Below are 24,384 nucleotides of genomic sequence, written 5' to 3'. Positions count from 1 at the left end.
ACAGATGTACTCTTTTATATCATCTGTCAGGCATTAGATATAAAAGTTTGAATAAACATATGAAGACATTCAGGAACAGTTTCTTCCCCACTGTTTTCAGACTTTTGAAAGGCTCTCTCAAATGTTAACTCTGATCTCTCTCTCTCTCTTTACCTTCTTTGCAGTTGTAACACTGCATTCTGCACTCTATTCTCCCACCCTGATGCACTTTGTATGGTACAATCTGCCTGTACAGCACACAAAACAACACTTTTCAGTATCTTGGTCAAGAATCTTTCATGATGAAGGGCTTATGCCCAAAAGGTTGATTCTTCTGCTCCTCGGCTGCTGCCTGACCGGCTGTGCTTTTCCAGCACCACACTCTCGATTCTGATCTCCAGCGTCTGCAATCCTCACATTCCACATGTATCTTGGTGCATGTGACAACAGAATGTTGTCAAACTCAATCTCAATTCCCTGAACTCTTTTAATGATTAGCACTGACTCGGTCTCCTTACAATGAGTTTTTTTTTGAAAAGCTGAAGAGAAAAGATGTTTTAAGATTTTTGTCAGGATCTTAAATAGAAGTTTCCCTGTAGATGGGCTTTATATTAAGAGTTAAGGTTAACTTTGTCTCTCCCTTCTCTCAGAAGTTATTTTTAAAATAAAAATCAGTTGAAGATGAAGAAGTTACTATGTAATTAATCAAGGTTAATGTCTGGCCTATCTCTGAGTTGCTTATGGTTTTTCTGATGTAAAATCGGCTTTGTCTTGTTGTTGTGGGGAGAGTGCGATAGGGTTAGCTTTATATTTTGCTGCTAAAAGTTACAGTTCACAAAGCAATATGATTCATCGGAACTTAATTCCCAATGGAAAAAAACTGGTCCCAGTATGTACAACCACTTTTACTTTCATATTTGAAATTTCTAACTGTACCTTTAAGCTAATTGGAGCTTAAAAATCTAGAGGATAAATTGACTCCAAAATCTCTATTCAAAAAGTTCATCTTTTGAAAGTATATATCCGAGCTGACTTCACATTCGTCCCTCTGCAGAGCTGTGTTTTTAATTCATTCGTGGAATGTGGCGTCGCTAGTCCCACTGTCCCGTGACCGAACACTTTAACCCCCCCTCCCACTAATGCCAAGGACATGCAGATCCTGGACCACCTCTACTGCCAAACTCTTACCACCTGATGCCTAGAGAAAGAACGCCTCATCTTCCACCTTGGGACCCTCCAACCACATGGGATCAAAGTGGATTTCACCAGTTTTCTCATTTCCCCTCCCCCCCCCCCCCAATCTTATCCCAGATCCAACTTTCCAACTCGGCACTGCCCTCTTGACCTCTCCTACCTGTCCTTCCCACCTATCTGCTGCACCTCCTCTCCAACCTAACACCTTTACCCCCAACTTCATTTACCTATTGCATTCTCAGCTACCTTTCCCCCCCCAGCCTCACCCCCTCCCATTTATCTTTCAGCCCTCTTAGCCACCCCCTCATTCTTGTTGAAGAGCTTATGCTTGAAATGTTGGTTCTCCTGTTGTTCGGATGCTGCCTGACTGTCTGTGCTTTTCCAGCACCACACTCTTTGACTCTGATCTCCAGTCATCACTTTCTCCCAACACATGTATTACCCATTCCTAATTGCCCTTGAGAAGGTGGTGAAGAGCTGCCTTCTTGAGTCGTTGCAGTCCACCTGCTTTAGGTAGACCCACAATATTGTTAGAGAGGATATTCATGTAATTTGACCCAATGATACTGGAAAAAAAGGTGATATATTTCCTAGTCAGGTTGGTGAGAGGCTTGGTGGGGAACTTGCAGATGGTAGTGTTCCCATGTATCTACTGCTGTTGACCTTCTGGGTGATGGTGTGAAGACTCCATTATCCTAGAGGGCCATAGGCTGCTCCCTCACTAAAGAGCAATGACTAATGGTGGTTTAACCTGAGGGTCACTGCACTCCAGGTGAGGCATGAGGTGGAACTTCTGCCAGAATGGGTATTTTTTAATTATCTGTGTTTATCTGGAAAAAAAGGATAAGTGGTTTGAAGGTTTCCTCGATGGGATCTCCATTTGAGAAGGTAAGCATGGCAATATTTCTCAAATGGACTGTTAAATGTCTAATTTTTTTTTTTTCTAATTTAAGACTAGACTCCCCTCACTCATGAATTCTTTTGAGGTACCATGAACAAAATAATCCAGGGTCCTATCAAAATTTCAGAGGCTTTGAAATGCAGTGGAGCCAGCAAGGGCAGAAATGCTGCATTTGAGTTTGCTAATTGCATCCTGTACCAGAAGAAGAATGCAGCTAGGAATCCCAGAGTTGTTCATGCCTGCCACTTTTAAAGATCTCGGGACTGAGCTGAGCTCCCTAAGAGTCAAGCTGCTATATTCAACACTGTTTTTGATTCTCCAGTTTTGAAGATGTATGCCAACTATGACAACTTTTGTGAGATCGATGAGTTGCCCATGTATTTTTCTTTTCTACCACTGCCCCACCCCCTCCTTCATTTATGTGGAATCACTTCCTTAACCTTTTATAGTGTGGGACTGAGCAATTGAGCTGTTGCCAGGCCCCTGGTGTGTTGTTGTGTAGATGGCTGCCAAGAATTAAATAGCCACAGCCAGTCTTGCTCTCTTTATAATTAGACACTTCATCTCTGCTCATTGATAGTTGTGATGGCTATCTGAAGTCAGGAGCTCATTCTCTGTAAGGAACCACAAGCACAAAGCTCCTTCCCATTGCTTCAACAGACTGTGCAGGTACAAAAACTTCATTATACTTGTGTTTCCAAACGTGGAGAAATCAGAAACTGAAATAGACTGTTGAATTAGAGCTGAAAAATGTGGTGCTGGAAAAACATTTGTTGAAATATCCATCAAAGTTATTACCTATTTGGTGTATACAATAAGCTCATTGTCTTTTTAAGTTCGCACAGATTCTACAGATTCACATTAGTTTGTGATGATGCTTTTGGGACCTTGTAAAAAATGGTGAAAAGATGTACAGCTCCTGACAGGATTTATAAATCAAAGATTACCTGAGACTATAGAGAAAGGACAATGTGCATTCTGTACAAAGCACTAACCCACTCTCTCTCTGTGAAAAACAATGAAGTTGATGTCATTTGTGACATTAACGTCATGACAGTGATGGATGGATGATTCATTTTTGTTTTTAAAATGAGAAACTTGCTGTCCTTCTGAGTTGGTGCTATGTTTGTTACTAAGCCTGCTGATGTTATTACTGGGCAAGTCAGATTCCAAACGGGGTTAGTAGATCATATTTTGTTCAGTTTTAACAAAGATGTGTCTCATTGAAAAATAAATGTGCAATGTTACAATTTAGTTATGACAAATAAGTAGAAGTTTGTTTCATAGAAGAAATGAAGAAAATACAGATTAATTCCAAACTATATATACACATCAGATCAGATATTTTGAAACATATAAAAAGTCCTTTACAGATCCCAAAAGCATCCCTTTTACTGTCTTCAAACCAGTGAAGAATCCATTTCTAACACTTCACCTTTTGACCTGAAACTATTACTAGATTCTTTGCTCTAACGGAATCTATTTTTACTATCTTCTCCCTTTCACAGAGAGCGTTGATCTGCATCCAAAAACTTTTTACAGAAATGCTTCAAGCTGGAAATCAAAAACATTTTTTCTCCAAGCCGTGAGGTGGTTCCCTGAAGCTTAAAAAGGATCCAAATTTTCTTTTAGAAATCCTGATGCACAATTATTTACCTTGCTCAGTCATAAACCCTTGTAACATATACAAAAAGCCATTTGTTCTGAAAGTTAACTTTGACATATTGGTATAAAAGAACTCATTATGGCTACAGCTATATCTACAAGTTAATTATTAAACTCTTCAGACACAGAAAAAGAAACCAATGACATTAATACAAAAATCAAAAATTCAAAAATAAATGATATTAAAAATATATGTAAGTCACATAGTGACCTCCTATGTTTCACAGTCAGTATGTCAGTATACCTTTAAGAGACATAATTAAAAATCACACAACACCAGGTTATAGTCCAACAGGTTTAATTGGAAGCACACTAGCTTTCGGAGCGTTGCTCCTTCATCAGGTGGTTGTGGAGGACACAATTGTATGGCACGGAATTTATAGCAAAAGTTTACAGTGTGATATAACTGAAATTATACATTGAAAAATACCTGGATTGTCTGTTGAGTCTTTCATCTGTTCGAATATCATGATAGTTTCACTACTTTCACGTGTAAATCACAAAACCTTTTTTTAAAAGTTGCATTCTCAGGTTAACTGTAAGAATGGGTGTTAGCTAGACAATATGTTGAAGGTGTTAGCCCCCGTATTCTCTGTCTGTGCCATGATGTTTAGATTTTTTCTAATCTAAAAAGTGAGCTAACAGAGTTTTACATGATACATTCTTGTTGAATGATACAGCAAGTTTGAAGGGCCAAATGGCCTACTCTTGCTCCTAAGTTCTGTGTTCCGAAGTGATTTAATTCCTGATTTTTATGATAATCAGTACAATTTACCCATTTAACAATGAATAGTTCGAGTAATCATGAGTCTTAAAGTTTCACATAGCAAAGGAGAATGCCTTATTTGCATCGTTTAGTAATGCCGATGATTGCTCAGTCACATTTAACACAACCAAGTCTCCAGTTCACACAGCGATTCTTTAACATATGATAAGCATATGTGGAAAGACCAAAACCTTCCAAAATCAAATACACTTAACCCAAAGTTTGCCACTTTAATGAGAAAATACTGCTTCAACAATATTGATTAAAAATAATGAAAAGCTTTTAGAGTTGGATTGCCAAACTTCTCAGATTGTCTTAGAGTCTCTAGAAATGAAAGATCAGTTGTGAGTGATGGAGAAACGTCACAGAGAACATTATGAAGCGTAGGGAAACTCGTTTTGACTGACAGTCAAGAATTACCCAATTGGGTCACATGGAGCCCGTTTGCTTTCAATTGACTTGAGAGAGGAAGCTGAGAACTGCTCGACCGAATGACCAATGATGGTTCTTCAGATTGAGTGGTTACAGGTAAGTGTTCATAATGTATCCATTTTCAAATAATTAAGATGTAATAGAGGATTCACCAGCCTTACCTTTTAAGAGGTGGGAGATAAGACTTTGCCTTATTGTTTGAAAGTTTTGCATGTTTTTGTTTCTATTCAAAATGTCTCTAGCTGTACTGTATCCATGACTTCATGGAGTAGATAGCTGCTTCATAACACCACTTTCATCAGCGTAGGAAATGTTTTCCCAACTCTCCACCTTTGAAATGCACTCTGCAGAACCATTGAATTTGTTTTTTAACACAGTAGTTGCTGGTCATTTCACCAAATTCTGTAGTCCAGACTTAAACTCTCATTGGCTATGCCCAATGATTTCCTCTGTGCCTCTCTTCACAATGTTACAACTGCTGCCTCCTTACCAGCAGTAATCCCAACTGGGGTATCATCCCCACCACACTCTCTGATTTTCTGTTCACATATCCATTGAGAGTCAATCTGTAACTTTCCCACCCTCTCATCTCATACCATTTGTCACTTTTTCTTTGAACTCTGCTATCACCTAATCAATATTTACTGCTCTCTAAATTTCTCTCTAGAATGGCAATTCACTTATAAAAACAAACATTGCTAACACGACCTAACTGTGGAAGATTGCATTGACACTTAGCCTTGACTGAAATCTTGCTGACTGGTGGTGATAATTTTACCATTTCTGAAGTGTACCAACTTGATTAAATGTTCCCAAACCTGCCCCATCCAATTTAACATAAAGACTGTGCGGTTCTAATCACCAAATCCTTCCTTTGTCTTCTCCTTTGCAATCCACTAATTGCTTTTCTTTCTCTGAAGTGCATCACCACATTTCACCCTTTCACCTCCTTTTCAAATCCTCCTTCTCCAGCACCCCTCAGTCCCCACCTGAGTGCTTCACTGAGGTTCCTCACTCCTTCTGTCCCTCAAGATTTGTACTTAACAGCAATTCAGACTCAATGATTTTCCGTTATCATCTTAAAACACTTCTCTGACTGCTGTCTCTGCCCTTTCGTTCTGCCTTGCTCTCCTTCAATATAAACTTTACAACCATTTTTATAGCCAAATTCCTGACCCTGCTAGCTTATTCAATCTTCCCAATTTCACAAAGAAGGTCATCTCACTGCTTTCTGATGTCTCTCACCACCCACAGTTCCATAGAAGGAAGTTTATTATTCAGCCCAGAATAATAAACTTCTCCAAGAATCCAATGATAGTACCTTCAAACTTCAAAAGTGGCCATGCTTTGACATTTCATGCATCATCACATCCAATAGTTCAATTGCTTTTCAGCTCCATATTTAATGTCCTCACCTTCAGCAAAATTTTCACTGACTCCCAACCTCGCCATTTTCTCCACTATGTCACATCTTTGTTCCCACAAGTTAAGAATTGCAACCCTGAGGATATCCCATTGTTTGGCTAGATCGCATTAAACACTTGCAAAGCTATTTTTGCCTAATTTCCAGACTATGTCCATTTCCATTGATCCCTTTAGTATCTGAAATAATAGATTGATGTCTGTTTTTAATGTACTCAATGTCAGAACATTCATAGTTCTGTAGGATAGAGACTTCAAAGATACACATTTCTTTTATATTGGGAAGAAATTTCTCCTTATCCATGACCTGAATAACCAATCCCTAATTCTGAGACAATGATTCCTGGTTCTAGGCTCTCTGGCAAGTGAAACATTCTCCAAGCCACTTCAGAATCTTATGGCTCCATGAGTTCTTTCCTTATTCTTCTAAATTCCAGGTACCATATCTCTAGATCAGATGTCAGATCAATGTTCCCTCAAAGAACAAAGCCATCATGCAGGGAATCACTCTCGAAAACTTTGGTTACACGCTGTAAGAAAAGTGTATGGTTGCTTACATGAGGCCAGAATGAACAAGTTCCACAGATGGGGGTCTCACCAAGGGGCTTATAATTGTATTAAGTTGCATTTCTTAACATCTTCCTAATTGCTCACTGTACCCGAATGTTAACTTTCTGCGATTTGTACACACAGATACCTGCATCCTTCTGAAAGCCACCATTTCTCAGTCTCTCTCATTTGAAAGGTTTTCTACTTTTTCATACCAAAGTGGGTAATTTCACACTTTTCATGTTATATACTATCTGCCAAGTTCCTGGTCATTCAAGCTCATTTTATCACTGCGTCCTATTTATGTCCTCCTTATACTATTCCAGGCTACAGTTGGAAATTAGTAAATGTAGATGCAATTCAACAAATTCTATATATAAATTATCAAAAAGTGGAAACAAAAATGAAAATCACAGTGGTTTCATTTTTTGAATGCTCCTAATGTGTAGCCAAAAGTTGATTGGGTTTTCTGTCCACAAATTTGTTCCAACAATGTTATAATCAACTTCAGATTACTTCTAGTGACTCAACCTCATGGCATTCAGGGGACAGGTCATCCAAAGTGCTGTATTTATAAGAGAAGTAAAGGAACACATTGGGTGTGACATAATATAATACACTTATCATTATAAACTAGAGTCTCCCCCATTTTAATGTGAACGATGCAAAGAAGATCTGTAACATTAGCAGAGAATAGTGAAAGCACAGCAATATGAAGAGAATAGAAGGAGCATTTTAGGCATAAACTTTCACCTGAAACCTGTTTGTATTTCCCTCACTTGTAGCTATCTTTTTATTTTTACACTTAAATACCTTTTCAGATGAGACAGAACCAACGCATATGCAATCCTCTCAGGTGGATACAAAAAAATCCCATAAAGTTAGAGTTGGATAAATCTCCCTGGCTGTAATTGATTGCACAACAAACATCATTACAATAGATTATTTGGTCTATATTACATTGTAGTCTGTGGAAACTTACTGTGTGCATAATGTCTGTTTATACTACAACTTGTATGTGGAATGAACTGCCAGAGGAAGTGGTAGATGCAGGTACATTTACAACATTTAAAAAAACCATTTGGATAGGTACATGAATCGGAAAGATTTGGAGGGATATGGGCCAAGTGCAGGCAAATGGGACTTGTTTAGTTTGGAAAACTTAGTCTGTGTGGATGAGTTGGACTGAAAGATCTGTTTCCATCCTGTATGACTCTAAACAGTGGCAACACTTCAAAAGTATTTCTGATTGTAAAGGGCTTTGGGAAGTCCTGTGGTCTGGAAAGGAGCTAAATAAATATAAACTTTTTCTGTTTAATTGTTTGGGAGGTCTGTTTATTTCAGCGAATATCCTAATAGCAAAAGTAACAAACACCTCCACATGGACATTTTAAAAATTCCAATCCAGCAGACCAAGAAACAGACAGGTCATGACAATTTTCTTCTAAACTCTGAATTCAAGGTAGCTGACACAACTAATTACACTCATGTTGGCAGCAAGTCCATAAAGGATCATGGTTTTTGGGAACAGCTGGAGCAGAATCTTTTGAAGCAGTTAAGTTTCCAGTCTGTTTTAATAAGGTGTTTGAAAAAGTACCCCCCGACCCACCACCCCTCCACCACCAAATACCAGGTGATAAGCTGCTCTCAAGTTAGGCAGTTAGCACTGACTTTACAGGAATTAGCCAGCTGGTAACTGTTAGTTCTAGCGCTAACAGGCTGAGGCCCTACAATACATTTTCATACGCTACATCAGGGTTTTGATTGGCTGTGCAGCTGGAAGGAACTTGATTTTGTTGGAGACAAGAAGATGGTAGTATTTGGTTCTGCCACTACCTTCCTTAATGAAGGGCCATTCTTGCCTCCAAGCTGACCATCTCTGGCAGCAGAAGATCCCGCTATAGTTGCAAATAAGTGACTGTTTTGCCGAGGAGGAGCCCGTCACAGACTGAATTGTTTGAACAGAATACTACATCCAAGCATTTTGCCAGGTGTTTAAAACATTGTTAAATGCATTATGGCAAAGGAATTTCCATCATTTGTGGCATTGTCAAATTCAGTATAATAGCTTCACACAAAATTTCACTAATCCTGACAGAATGGCATTACCTTTTTAACTTGACATTGTTCAGTACTCTCTCAATACTGTTATCTTGTCAGTCTGTCCCAATGGAGGATATAAGCAAGAAAGAAATATTCAAATAAAAACTTTGTAGCATCCAACCTAGGATTCAACATTGTTCAGTAATTCTACTTTAATGAAAAAATTGAACAGGACTATTGTGTGAGGGTCCCAGACAGCTACATTCGGTACAGATTTAATGAGCATTTCCATCTGTCTCCCTTTGTAATACTCCATACAAGATAACAATCATTGTCATCATCATTTAAGTTAATTAATGCTTCAATAAGATTAAGTCCAAATGAAACATGGCCATGTACGCAATATTTAAACCTGCTCCTTGGAGAATAACTGCATTAACCACACATACAAAGCTGCAGGGGCGAAAACCTTACAGGTATCCACATGAAATAACTGATGAGATATATCTCTGAAGTACAGGCCTGTCATCGCTGAAGCTGTTTCTGCCAACACTGGCAAACACAAAAGTAAAAAATTGAATCCTTTATTTACTTGAGAGAGTTATTGCATCAAAGGGGTGATATTTAAAATGTACACATCCTTACAATAGTCCAGAAAGCACTATTATCATTATGATGGGTGATGGGCCATCACTCAGCTGCCTACCTCCAGTTCAGTTGTACTTATGAGACCATCACAAAGTTTCTGGGGTTAACCAGTGCCTAGAGGGCTGGGCATACTAAGGGATTCCTTTCTCGGTGACTTTTGGAGGTATTGGGGTTATTGGAGGTTAAAGAATGGCTTCTAGCCATGGAATATCCTGAGAGGTGTTTGCAGAAAAAGCAGGAAGATGCTTTTCCTCCCTCTATGTGCAATGGCACCTCCTTAATTACTAGTGGAGGAGTGGGCACCTTGCTATTCTTGACCATGCCCAGAGTGATGGCATGAAGCGCTGAGTACCCATCTGGTAGCCACTGAAGAGAAGGAGGAACACAAATGTTCACATATCTGAGACATAGCAGAACTGATGGCCTGAGTGGACTCCTCCATTACCTTCCCAGCACTCCTCCATTACCTTCCTCTAGCATCTTTGCCTGCCACTGCATGTGGAGGAGGTATCTTATAGCTGTGACTAGAGGCTCAACATGGGCCTGGCTTCCTCTGTCTGTCAAGGCTTACAGCTGGCACAGCTTCCATCAGCTGGTCCTGCACGGTTTTGGGGTGCACTTTGATTTGGAGCATAACAATTGAAGTTCATTACAATTATAGATTGAATTTGAGACTGTCAATCTCAAAATTTATCTGTCCTGATTATTCAGAAGGCTCATTCCAAGTACAAATATGTCTTCATGCACGTTCCAGAATTTAGTAAGTTTATCTTAAAAAATACAAAATAAATGGTACTTAATAAAAGTGGTCATTGTCGGATGCAAGATCACAACACTGCTTGACTGGCACACATTTCTTGTTCTCTTCTGTTGATTGAAATTAGAATAATAGAAACCCTATGGTGCAGAAAGAAGCCATTTGGCCATTGAGTCCGCACTGACCCTATAAAGACCCTATCCCCAACAGCCCTGCCTTTCCCATGGCTAATCCACCTAGCCTGCACATTCCTGATCACTACTTACAATTTAGCATGGTCAATCCATCAAATCCGCACATCTCTGGACTGTGGGAGGAAACAGAAGCGCCCAGCAAAAACCCACACAGGCACAGGGAGAACATGAAAACTCCGCACAGACAGTCACCCAAGGCTGGAATTGAACCCAGGGCTCTCGCACTATGAGGCAGCAGAGCTAACGACCGTGTTGTCCTGAGTTCTCCTGGTCTCAATGTTTCCTTCTTCTGTACTCAACTACTAAGAATCCGCTTTGTTAGCCAATAGCACAGTGTACGATCAGAGCCACTCTGAAATATAACTGACCTGCCAATACATGAACAGCACATGATCAACCTCCAATTGTTGCTGCATTCCACATTTTAGTGACACCACTTCCTATTGCCTTCTGATTCATTCTTTGTCATACCAATTACTTTACAAGATAATCAATTTTGTAACAGCCTGTCCTCCTTAGCTTACCAGCTTTACCAAAATAAGGTGGCACCTGAAGAACAATTTATTCATCTGGTTAGGGTATACAGTGCCAACCCTCCCAGAGATTTAGCATTACTGTAACTAATTCATCTAAGTATTCTAGAAAACTCCAAACTAACAGAACTATGTATAACTCCACAACAGTGGTTGATGCCTAGTATATGTTAAAGCTCAAAACAACCACAAAATATACATAAGCTGTCAATACTTTAAATTATGAAATTTAACCATTTTAAAATATAGCTTAGATTTAAGTTAAAACATTTTTACTTGAAATCATTTTCAGTTTGCTGGCTTCTGTTTACATTAGTGTGAGTCATAACACCATAAACCTGTGGCCTTTCTTTTGACCTAGGTCTTGAGGCTATTCCCCCTCAAGGGGAAACCATAATCAAATAGAACATAAATTAATTTTCTTATTCAATCAAACCCAGACTCAGTAAAACCTCTCTACTTTTATATTCTAATTCCCTTGCAATAAATGGCAAATTCCATTTACTTTCCTAAGCACTTGTTGTAGCCGCATTCTAATTTATGATTCATGTACCAGCACATCCCAGATCCTCTGTACATCAGACTTCTTCATTCTCTCAATCTAAATAGTATACTGTTTTTCTTTCCTTCCTCCCAAAGTAGACAAGTCAGTGTTTTTCCACCTTATACTTCCATCTGTCAAATTTTTCCCATAGTTTTCAACTCCCTTTGCTGTCTAATATTGTCTAATTTTGCCTCAAATCAATTGTTTCAACGACTTGCCAGAGGGAAAATACATCTCCTCACTCTTTATATTTCTTAACAGACATACTGTTCTTCTCAACTCTTGGATATATGGGACTTTTCAGAGAGAGAGTGGAGTGACAACAAAAATATGGCTGCAAATGGTCATTTAATCCATGAGAAAAACTTTAACTTTTAATTTTCAGCCAATCCAAAATGCATAGTTCAGTGACTCCTCCAACAGGTATCAGTCAGGAGATTTATCTGTTACTTTTCCTTGGCTGTCATCCTGATGTTTCAGAGATTAAAGCTGGTCACCTTACTCAATAAAACAAAATGGGGAATTTATCCAAAATATTTTAATAGTACTTTAGGATAAGTATGACACAAACTTTGGCTTCAGTCAAATGTACTTCTGGCTGAAGTTTAACTTGCAAAAGCAATAGATCGATGTGACGAGCTGCACAACGCTGCTGTTGGGAATTGTCTGTCCCTGTGGACCCTCTTTGTATTTGTTAAAAGTTGCTTTGAAGATTGGAATTGGCTGTTTGATGTTAAAATGTATATATTACTAGGCTGGAAACAAATAAATTTAATTGCTCTGCATGCTGGACTACTAAATCAAAATGCTTGTTGGAATATGGCAATAATTGGACATTGGCAAACTCCAATGCAGAGCTGTAACTACATTTTTTATGGCATAACATAGCATTTCTAATTACTGAATCATCATTCAATGTGAGATCTTAAATATATGGAAAGTTTTACAAAGATCTTTTCATCCAAATGTCTTTCCATTTGTAAGCTTAATTAAGAAATGGCTTCTGAGAGGATTGTCAAACATCTTGTGAACAAATTTGAAGTTGTTTGTTATAGTTTCTGTGACTTGATGTGGATACATTTTCATTTCCATTGCAACAATGAATCACCAGCCATTATTTTGTTCCATTGAATTGAGCATCAAGTTTATATTAATTGCAATTTCATTGATGAATGCAACAAAGTGCAACAAATGATTCATCGACTGCTGACTGGACTGCATCATTGCACTCTAGCAGATTTTTCCAAGCACTTAAAATGACTCTTCACATTTCCAATGGCTTGGTTCAGGGTGCTGCTTTATTCAGTAATCTAGCCTTATTGCATCTGTTGGCCTCCTCTGTGGAAATTTTACTGGCATTGTTAACTGTTACTACAGAGTCTTGATCACCAATTAAAAATCCAAATACATGGCCCCAAGTCATGTAAACTAACATAAGGAGTTGAATTTTCCCATTTCTATACAGAAACATTTTTCAAATGAGTTTAATGTTTTGGATCCATTCTGATTGCAGCCTAAGTGCTGTACTCTAATTTGGACAACACTGAGACCATAAGCAACGTGCATGGATCATGGTAAGTGAAATAACTCCACAAAGCCTGATATCCTGTTACCAAGTAACCCTCTATGTGCACACCCATAGTACGTGACACTGAGAGCTGACTCTAAGGGAGCTGGATCAGAGTGAACAGAAACTCGATGCTCCTGTTTATATTAACAGCCCCAATCACCTAGCTGACCTCATTACAATTACTACAGTAGGACCTGACCTGCACACACAATTTCACACTTAGACCCACCATGTGGCTGAGAGTAAGGAATCAGTGATGATTCCGTTCATCTCTGGAAGCAAACTTTCATTCTATCCGTCAGCTTTTCAAGGGAGTGCGCTGTCACCTGAGGATGGCAGGTATACAGTCCCATGTCCGCTCTCCCTCATTGCTCAGACATCTGCTAAGAGAAGGTGCACAAACCATTGCCTCTCTGAGGTTAAATGCATTTCTATAAAATGTTTAAGAGTATCAGGGCAGTTTAGTTGGCTACACAAACCCATAAACATTGAGGCATTGAGGGTTTACTGGTGATAGAAGGTCAAAGGACTCAGGATTCCTCTCAACCTGCTGCCTGTCATGAGAGACTTCACTGTACAACACTTGGATACCATAAACTACTGCAGGTATCTAAATGTAGCACTATGCGATGTCACTGTCCTGTCTCACTGACTACTGCTTTCTCCCTTACTGTGAGTAGGACCTGTCAAATGTAGATACTAGAAAATGGGATCATCCTGAAGGTGGCAAGCCTACAATCAGATGGATAAGAAAACATTGTATTCAGCAAAGGCCAACAACTGCAGAAATAACTAGATCCACATTTCCTTTGCACCAAACAGGGGTTGCTTGCAACTTAACTAACATAATTAATGAAAGTTTAAACCCAGCTCATTTATCATAGAAGCAGTTCAGTTCTCTCTGGTTTTTAGCGGAAGCCTAAAAACTCTCCTCTTCCATAAATGTAGTTAAGATTGGATCAATAGAAAATTTCAAATCTGATCTTGATAAACTTTGTTTAGGTAAATTATGGAACCAAAGTCAGGGTTCACTTGATGCATGTAACTTAACCTTGTTAGGTCTGACCTGATTGAACGGCAGAACAGGCTTGAGGGACCGAGCTTTCTATTTTCCTAAAAGACTAAAGAAATGAAGAAATTTAAAGAGAATAAAATGTTGCCATTAAAGTAAATATTCTTTGCCAGTGCAAAGAATAGAAGTACAATATTGAGGGGCTGGAAACCTGTTTCTTATTGTGCCTATTTTGTTTGTGCCACAACCAACAAAGTGCTTGGACTGAAAGAAGTGGATGCATTGCAACAGCTGTACCAACTGGCACGATAACAGGGTCTGCAAAGATAATTAATGGACAATGCTGTCTTGTTTCAGTTCCTAGAATCTTTTCTGAAATAATGGTACATTGTTCTGTTTGTCTGATTCCTTTCCAATGAGAAGCCTTGACCTTGCTGATTGCAGGAGCAGTCCTTGTTAGGCAATAAGCACAGTATGTGGCAAGAAACCAGCTTGCATGATTAGCTGTGGTCTAGTGACTACTCTATTTACACTGAGTACATTTTATGATGGAATCATTCCACAAATAAAGCTTTTTGCCTTTTAAGGTCAAAAGGATGTTTGTATTTTACAAATTCACTTCACTATAGCTGTTAAACTGTAAAATTGATTTAAAGAACAGTTTTCATCGTTGCCCTCTTAAGCTGGGTCTTACTGACGTCAGGGAGCTGTTAATACCACAACTTAAAAAGAGATTATGCTCAGAACATGTTTTGATTCTTCCTTTGCTATTCATTGTTACCAACTATTTAAAACAAATCACAGACAAAAGAAAATGCAGAATCCTGCAAATTCCATGAATTTGGCTCCATCAGGACCTGACTTATGTGCAATGAACATGAAGTTTATACCAGAAGAATCAATTAAGTTGATCACCTTGCTGCTCCAGAAATAAGTCCAGGTGTTACTACTTAATCCTGCTTAGTTCTTCAGTCTAGGGTAGGTTATTGTTGAAGTGTAAGCCAGTATATCCTAGCTGACACTTGCGTGTACAGTCAATGGGTTTTTCTAAATAACTCCTATTCTTTTAATTATTAGAAGACAACATATGCCAGGTTAGTTACTCTATTACACCAATGAGAATCAATGTTTAACATTTAGAGAATATTTCTATTAATAATTTCTATGATGTTTGTAATAATTGTACTGATTGAATCATGGCACTGTGTGCAGTATTGCTGCTTGTTTTTTAAGGGGGCAAGAGTAAATGGATTCCATTTGTTGGTGGGCTTGAGTCACTGTCCAAATTCCAATTGTTACCAGATTGCTTTTATTAATTTTAAAGCTTTCAGGAAAGCATAAATTTTCTGTCAAATTATTGTGAAATAATTCCAGTTTTGTGCAGTTTGTTTTTAAAATTAAGACATATGGCAAATTATTTTTACACAACAGTTAATAACAGATGATATAACTTGGCTAAGTGAAAAAAAATTCTAAAAAATGTATAAAAGATTACATTCTTTTTAATGCTGCTTTCACATCTTAAACACAAGTGATTGTTTCATGCAAGCAGGCTTTCCTGGGCAGAATATTGTTGTGGTTTCAAGAGTCTTGTGTTGACCACAGAACTGACATGAAACCTGTGATACCTTGTTTAGGGAAGGCCTGCTGAGCTAGGCAGCCAGTGGTGGGCCTTCCCCTGAAAACAAAACTCTGGGGATGGAAGTCCCACCTCGACTAACAGGCTGGCAGTTCTTGCACTTCGTGGCATCTTGGGGAGACTATGGCTGCTGTTGGAAAAATACCTTAGAATCCCAGAATAGTGACCTAGGCCACAGGTAAGTGATTTTAAGTATTTAGGGGGTATGGGAGGGGAGGGGGAGATCACAGGAAGAGTAGGGCCAGGGGGCTTAGCTGTCATTAGGCATTTCCAGGTCTAACTAGAAGAGCTTCTTGTGAACAAGAGTTTATTTTATGTTAACAACTAGTTACTGTATACATTGATGTGATGGACATTATAGAGACTTCAAGGATGATCAGGTGTTAGGTCACACTCCTCTGAGAATCTAACCTGCACTGCCCACAAGGCCACCTGACCTTCTCTATAGTGGGTGATGCTTATGGCATTCCTCAGTAATAACCCTTCCAGAGCCAGTTATACAGTGCATCTGGCATAGGGACAGTCCTGGTACAAGCTGGTTGATAATAACTCAGGTGGAATGAAGCTGTGAAATGGTTATCAACTGAACACATCAGGGACTCAGTTGTCAGTGGGGAAGGACAGTTGATCATGCGCCATTCCACTCTGATCCTCATTCTGCTGGAAGCGAAAGGGTGGCAGGATTTGGCTGTGACATTACACTGTCAAATTGAATGGCCTTAACACCTCTAAGCTCACTGCCTGTCAGAGCACAAAATTCTGCCTCCATTTTAGATTTTTCTTCATGCCATCTCCAGCATTGTGGTCTATTTCAGGGAAGTAAAGTTGTAATTTTGGAGAAATTTGTGACCCTGTTGGTGGTTTAATTTATCTTGATAAATGGTATTGCCATTACTGCTAAGTTGCCTGACTTTAAATGGATCAATTAGGAGAAAGTGAGGACTGCAGATGCTGGAGATCAAAGTTGAAACTCTCCAGCATCCGAGGAGCCGGAGAGTTGGTATTTCGCACTTAAGCTCTTCATCAGAGCTTCTGCTCGAAACGTTAACTCTCCTCCTCCTCGGATGCCTGACTGGCTGTGCTTTTCCAGCACCACACATTTTGACTTTAAATGGATCAAGTTAAACTGACCGGATAATCCACAGCCAGATTCTTCACCTTGGTGGAGACCCCTGAAACTTTTTCACTCTCTTGGTTCTGCATAGTACTTTCACATTAAGATTCTGGGCTGCAACCATAAGCCAGAGGCATTAGGGTGAAACTCCAGCGTAATAAAAAATTGCTATCTTTCAGGTGACCCTTCAATCTGAACCCCTGTTCGTGTGGAGACAAAAGTGGAAGAGTAAATTCCTTTTCTTGAAATCACCTACATTACACCTTCCCTAACACCAATGAGTCAGGTAATTTGATCATTTACGAACATAGGAAAAAGGGTAGGCCATTCAGCCCATTGACTTGCTTCACCATTTAACACGATCAAGATTGTGTGAATGTTTCAATCTTTGACCTACACTATCCCCATAACCCTTGATAATCCATTGGTAATCAGAAATCTATTAATCTCTCTCTTAAACATATTCAAAGACTGAGATAGCCCTTTGTGGTAGAGAATTCCACACCCTCTGAGTAAAAACTGCTTTTCCTCATCTTGATCCTAAACAGCAACCTACTTTTATTTTTAAATTTTGTTCCCTGATTCTATACTCCTGAACCATCTTACCTACATTCACCCTGTCTATCCGTTTAAGTATTTTGTAAGTTTCAATGGGATCACCTCTCATTTTTCAAAACTCTAGAGAATACTGGCCCAGTCTCCCTATCTCTCTTCATAATACAGTCTCACCATTCCAGGAAGGAGGCTGGTGAACCTTTGTTGTGTTCATCGTATGGCAATAACATCTTTTCTGAGGTAAGGAGTATTTTTCCTGAGGAGCGGAAATACTTTTATCGAGGTATGCTATGTCCAAAGTTGCTAATAGGTTTCCTGCTCACAGCAATGATTAAATCCTGAATAATGTTGTGAAAGGCGTCAGATTAAAATATAAATTCTTCCATGTTTTTACATGTATGGTAGTAATTGATTTCAGTAACACTTGGATAAGGGAAAATACGTTTTCTAAAGGAATTTTTGAGATAATTGAAAATGTTTTGAGTGCCTGAATCACACAGGCAGTGAAAATTTTCTCGTTAAGTTTCTAGTTCATTAATTACACCTGAAACAATAGTAGATTAACTACAGGGAGCTTTAACTTTCATGAAAAGAAAATAAGCCAGATTTCCAGCTCGTCATTGGTGATCTGCTGGAAGTGCATGTGTAACCAGTGAGCAAGCACACGATCAGGCTCAGCTGGAACCACTATTTGATTGGATAACTGCCAACAGTCAATATGTAGATAACACTCACATAGTGTAGCCAATGGCCACTTTGCTGCATCAGAAAGCTGTGTTTGATGCAAGACAATTCCACCTCATGTATTTGCTGGCTTGTCATAATCATATGAACTTCACCTTTGCTATAAGTTTGTTATTTATTCACTTGTGGGGTGTGGGCATCGTTGGGTTGCCAGCACTAATCGCCCATCCCTGGTTGCCCTTGAGAAGGTGGTGGTGAGCTGCCACCTTGAACTGCTGCAAGAAATTATACAGCATGGAAACAGACCCTTCGATCCAATTCATCCATGCCAACTAGATATCATAAATTAATCTCATCCCATTTTCCCACAATGTCCTTAGGGAGGCTATCCCAGGATCTTGACCCAGTGCCTTTGAGAACAGCCTATGGTGACTATCAAACATGGCACTTGGAATATGGTGTCAGGAGTGGAAGTGATCTCACTACCTTTACAGAGCACAGGATGACCACTAGCCCCAGAGACCTACTTTCTTCACCAATGGATCAGCAACAATAGCTACCATGGCAACAACACTCATCTTAGCAACAAAACTCCCTGGAGAAGGAATATTAACCCAAGAACAATGACAACATGTGCATAGACCAATAGGAGACCAGAATGATTTAAAGACTTTGGGTGGAATTTTCAATGAACAACATGGGCAACGGAAAGAAATGTGGGAAAATATAGCAAAAATGGCAATATCAGAATTCCAGAATCATGTAAAAAATTTCTGATATTCCCCTTAAGGTTTAATCGGGGGTTTCAGGGTCTTACTCATATACAGCAGTCACTTTATTTCCAAGTATTAGTGCCTCATTTCTTTGCAGCTTCTGACTCTCCACCAGAAACTAAATGCCACAAATTCCTGGTGGCAGCAGCTCACAACCTCCCTGCATGCTCCATGGACACTGGCCTCCTTCACCCTTCTTCCAAGCAGGTTGGCAATGGCAAACTCCAGCCTCATTACATCATCATGCTTGCTGTTGGACTAATTCATGCCATTTCAATTCTTCAGGATTTCACTTTGGAACTCAGCACCCAAGTAATGCTTCCTTCTACCAGATCGTGTACAGGGGTTTACTCCTCCTATGTCTACACAGGACTCTTAGCTTCATTACTCAGCCTTTGGCTGACGTTGCTTTTTGGCTCATAAAGAGAAGCAGCCAGCTTGTCACAGTTCAGTGCACTGAATGAAGATCTAATTGCACAGCTCTGTGGTGCATCCAAGGTCTTATCTACAACATGTGTCAGTAGGTTATGCAGCAAACACATGTGCAAGAACCAAATGGTTCAAAATGGTGTGAAAGACAAAGGGAGCAGTCCTTATTGTAGCAACGAGTGACTAAGTATCAAAGGTTCATATTTTGGAGCTGCAAAATCTGTTTGGTCCTGTAAATTCATACACTTCCGAAGAGATTAGAGAGAATATTCTGTAAAGTTTCAATCGATCTCCTGATTGCTATTGTGCTGTTTCTATAGGCAGGGTTTATGACAGTCTTCCATCAGACTGACTACAGCAGACAGAGTGGTCAGCCACAGAAATTCTACTCCCACTTTGTTTCACTCATGTTGATGCTTCAGAACTCCACTTCTAATTGCCAAAGTAAAACAAAAAGCAAAACAATGACCAGGAATGATTTGGAGAAGCTGGTGTTGGACTGGGGTGTACAAAGTTAAAAATCACACATCACCAGGTTATAGTCCAACAGCGACGCTCCGAAAGCTAGTGTGCTTCCAATTAAACCTGTTGGACTATAACCTGGTATTGTGTGATTTTTAACAATGACCAGGATGACATTGATCATTTGAAGAAATATCTCAATGGGGAAATATATTCCTGAGAGATCAGAGCACAAGAAGAAAAATGTTGAAATCTCATTTCACCCTAAAAATCAAGCGTGAGTTCCATGTTATAGCAGTATGGGGAAAATATGTCCGAGAAAACCATAAAACCGAGAGGAAATAAGTGTCCTATTTGATATCCTTTTCAATTTTTTTCATTAATAATTTTTTAAAAAATGGAGTATCGTCAGAAAACTTCCATAACTCAATTCTGAAGAAGGGTTACTGGACTCGAAAGGCAAACTGTTTTCTTTCCATTGATCCTGCCAGGCTTGCTGAGCTTCTCCAGTAATTTCTGCTTTTGTTTGTTTTAGATCTCCAGCATCTGTAGTCCGTTGTTTTATTGTACTATTTTGGTACATTTATTTTAGTATCCTTGAGCTGTGAAGCCACATCTCCAGTTTAATGTGATTTACGTTTATGTTGTAGTGAGATCTTGTGAATGTTAGATTGATCGCATGTTGAAGCAAACAGCTTAGGCAGCTCATAAACAGTAATGCCACCAATGGGGGGAGTGGGATGCCTGCATTGTTTTGTTTTAATTGGAGTATCTGCAGTAGGTGAAAACTGCGCAAAGTTATTACAGAAATTTGCACAGAATCAAGCTCGTGAAAAGCAAGTGTACATGATTTTTTGGGCTAGTTTAAGATCATTGTGCTACAATCCCTCCACCAGACACTTACTTTCAGATTAGATTGATTGCCGTGGCATTTGGTCTCACTTGCAGACCTTCTCAGAGACCAGGGATTACGTTGATTCTTTTAAACACAAAGCTCTAAAAGCTTTGAAATGAAATTTGAAGTTACTAAAAAGCAGATTATTATAAAGGGTAAAGTCACCAAAGTCCCACCTGACCATAGGGCTGCTCCCTCATTGGAAGGGGAGAGAGGATTGGAGGTGGCGGTCTTGTGAATTATGTCACCAGTCTTACCAGACCATAGGGCTGCTCTCTTATTGGAGAGACAGAGAGGTGACTGGTGATGATTTAACCTGAGGGCTACCATACCTCAGGATAGGACAGAGGTTGAGAAGGACAGCCCTTCATGGTAACTCCATCACTAACGAGCTTCCAGCCAACTGAGCTAACCAGCCCTCAGACTATTGTACACCATTATGAATAACAAATAGTTCTGTATAATCTTTTGATGTCATTTTCAGTCATTTAAAATAATTGTGATTAAGAAGTGGTGAGCTGCACACTGACGTTAAAATGCTGAGTTTTTGGGATACACCTATTTTCAATTACATAAATCAAGCTGCACCAAGTTACCACTCAATCTTATACAGGGTATATGTCAAGGAATATACAAAATAACACTTATTACCTTGACAGTTCAGGTTAATGAAGGTTTTTGAGTTGAGATTATATGTAATTCAGGTTGAGTGGAAACTTGAGGGAGGACATACACAGTCAATATACATGTTTAAAACAGATGCAATTTTTGGCACAATTTGTGCCGAGATTACTGTTTGCATCCTTAACATCACCTGTTATCTTTGAATGTATCAACTACATCGTCAGTAATTACAGCTTCTTCCTGCAGTAGGCAGTATTAAATTTATTTATGTTTTTAAATTTATTTTTTTCTCTAGATTCCTGACATGACAGGAACAGTGCAGGTGCTGAAATTTGAGTAACGTTATAACTGTAGTTTCTGCACTTGTTTCAGCACAGAAATATATTAGCTGAGTGGTCTAGAAACCAGCTTATCCGTAGAGATTGTAGTTTCTCTGGAGGTGGCTAAGGTAAGCTAAATCTGATAGCCCTCAAAATGTCTTTAATTCAGGTTACCATTCACCTTTTGATTGCATCACTTTTAAGGGTGCTTTCACTTTAACTGGTATTTGAAACAAAATCACAGCAAATGGTTAAATGTAAATGTTGTAGGATTTCTGTTACCTCTCACCTTGACCATTGACCCCAGAGAAGCCCTTGGTTTAGATTTAGAGGAAACAGAATTGAGTCAGGTTACTGGAACCACTGACTGCAAAAATCTCCTGCTGCTCCTGACGTTAGAACGTCTCCCAGGTCATTTAACAGCACCTGATGCAGAAGTAGAACGAGGAAAGACTAATCTTTGAATCCTGGAGGATTTCGTTGACTTTGTACCACATTGAGATGCTCTGAATGAGATCTACTTGGTGCTGTAAATATAATTGGGGTTTTAGAGATGGTAAACTAGTTCAGCCAGTTCCATAGAGACCAGATTAATAGGCCTCACTTATTCACTGTGGTCTGAAGGACCAAGATGCGATTGATGTTTGGCCATTTGCTGTTATTTGGAACTCAGTTGGGAGCTATATTCTGGCGTGCTGTTCTCTAACTTTCCTAAATTAGGCCAGCTCCCAGACAATAGGCAGATAGAAATAATTGGCATCTGGAAGTTAACCAAGTGCATTAGTATTCGGTCCTACATGTCAGCTGAAAGTAATTGGCTCATATTCAGTTATTTTTGATGCTTAGGCTCATGTACAAATTGAAGACATTATGAAGTCCTGAGAAAATAGCACATTTTAGTCAAGCTAATTCAGCCAACTCTTAAAGAGTAAATTAAATGGCTGGAACAGTATAAATTGTACTTTTACTCATCCATACACTTATTTATCAGAAAAGGACACTTACAGATCTGTTATTGGTCGTTGAATATTTCATCTTTTACATTTGAAGAGATCTTTGTTTATGAAATGGACATGTTAAATAAACACAACATTGGAGATTATTTTTAAAACAATGTGCTGCATTACTCCTGAAACAAACTGACACTACAGCTCTGTGATGTGCTGTATCCTAGAACTAAGTAATTCAAATTAGATGTTGTCATCTCTTGTCCTTTGATGTAATCTGTGAAAAGATGACAATCAACTAGCAAAGTAAAATAAAGAGAATACGAAACCATTTTCCATATATACTGTAGCCAAGACAAATGAATGTGACTCTCAAGTAATATACAGTTAGAATGTAAAAGAAATCTTATATCAAAAAAGAAGACAGTCATCCATAATTATTATTACAAAAAAAAATTTGGCCAAGCCAGAGATGCAAGCTGATACATTACAATATTTAATAAGGATATTGAGATAATTATGCTCTGTCATTAAAACAGTATAACCTCAATTAAGATTATATTATAATAAACGTACTCGTATAAATGAGAAATTGAACACCTGATGCCGAATAACGTACTGCAGCTAGAAATCACTGTGCAAACTTAACTTGTAGATGCAGATTACAAATAAGTGAATTTTTAATAAACAACAAAGAACTGTACAACACAGGAACAACTCCATCAGTGCACTAAACCTGCACTAACAAATGGGACCTTTCTACATGAAAAACCTTTTGCAACTATGCATACTGTATGGATAGAAGAACCAATGCCAAGTCTATTGAATACAGTCATTATATTATCAACATCTACACAGTGATACATAATCATATTGGTTAAGTAACCTTGGCGTAAATTCAAAGCAAAATTTAAACAAAAGACTGGAGAGTCTGAGTCTTTTTCCCAGGGTAGAAATGTCAATTACTAGTGGCCACTGGTTTAGGATAAAAAGGAGAAATTTTAAAGAAGGTGTGAGAGAGAGGTTTTCTTACACAGATGGTAGTAAGTGCCTGGAATGCGCTACCACAGGATGTGGTGCAGGTGGATACAATAGCAATGATTTAAGAGGCATCTTGACAGATACATGAATAGGCAGGGAATAGAGAGATATGGACCATGTAGAGGCAAAAGGATTTTAGTTTGGAAATCATCTTGTCGGTGTAGGCTTGGTGTGCTGAAGGGCCTATTCCTGTGCTGGACTGTTCTTTGTTGTTTGTTCAAAAATCACTTATCTGTAATTTGCATCGACACAATGCAGTGCAGAAATTCATCAAGGTTCTTTCGACAGCCCTTGGCAAGCCTAGGATCACTATCATCTAGATCAAGGGCAGCAAATACATCAGAACACCACCATCTGCAAGTTGCCTTCCAAGCCACTTACCACCCTGGCTTGGAAATATATCAGTGTTCCTTTAGTGTCACTGGATCAAAACCTTGGGACTCCTTCCCTAATGATATTGTGTGTATATCTCCAGCAAATGGACGGCAGCAGTTCACCACCACCTTCTCAAGGATATATGGGGATGGGCAGTAAATGCTGGTCCAGTCAGTCATGCCTTATTCTGTGAAGGAATGAAAAAAAGGGTGCTAAACTAACTTCAGGCCAGCTGCTGAGTAGATCAATTCTGTCTCTTATTATTAATTTCAAATGTAAAGGAATACCCTAAAGTTAAACAAGGGATTGTCGCCGTT

The 24,384-nt window shown here is 39.0% G+C and overlaps 1 protein-coding gene across 3 annotated transcripts in view; it reads left to right on the top strand.

Annotated features, from left to right (window-relative positions):
• Window positions 1-24,384, top strand: part of LOC122553527 (echinoderm microtubule-associated protein-like 1) — a 291,564-nt gene that overhangs the window by 51,239 nt on the left and 215,941 nt on the right. Inside the window, exon 1 of one of the 3 annotated variants that reach the window (XM_043697438.2) lies at window positions 15,206-15,303. The exons of 1 other annotated variant lie outside the window; for it this stretch is intronic. In XM_043697438.2, the coding sequence (XP_043553373.1) occupies window positions 15,297-15,303 (7 nt within the window). In that variant the 5' untranslated portion in view covers window positions 15,206-15,296. Of the gene's footprint in view, window positions 1-15,205; window positions 15,304-17,151; window positions 17,249-24,384 lie in introns of those variants that run through there. One more of the 3 variants, XM_087989779.1, reaches the window with a different exon arrangement.

Source organism: Chiloscyllium plagiosum, unplaced genomic scaffold (assembly GCF_037043375.1).
Source record: "Chiloscyllium plagiosum isolate Xiang-an unplaced genomic scaffold, Cpla_swu_hap1 HiC_scaffold_8, whole genome shotgun sequence".
In the NCBI taxonomy this organism is placed as follows: Eukaryota; Metazoa; Chordata; class Chondrichthyes; order Orectolobiformes; family Hemiscylliidae; genus Chiloscyllium; species Chiloscyllium plagiosum.
Note: the sequence above shows the minus strand (reverse complement) of the source record. Positions and strands in the feature narration are given on the sequence as shown.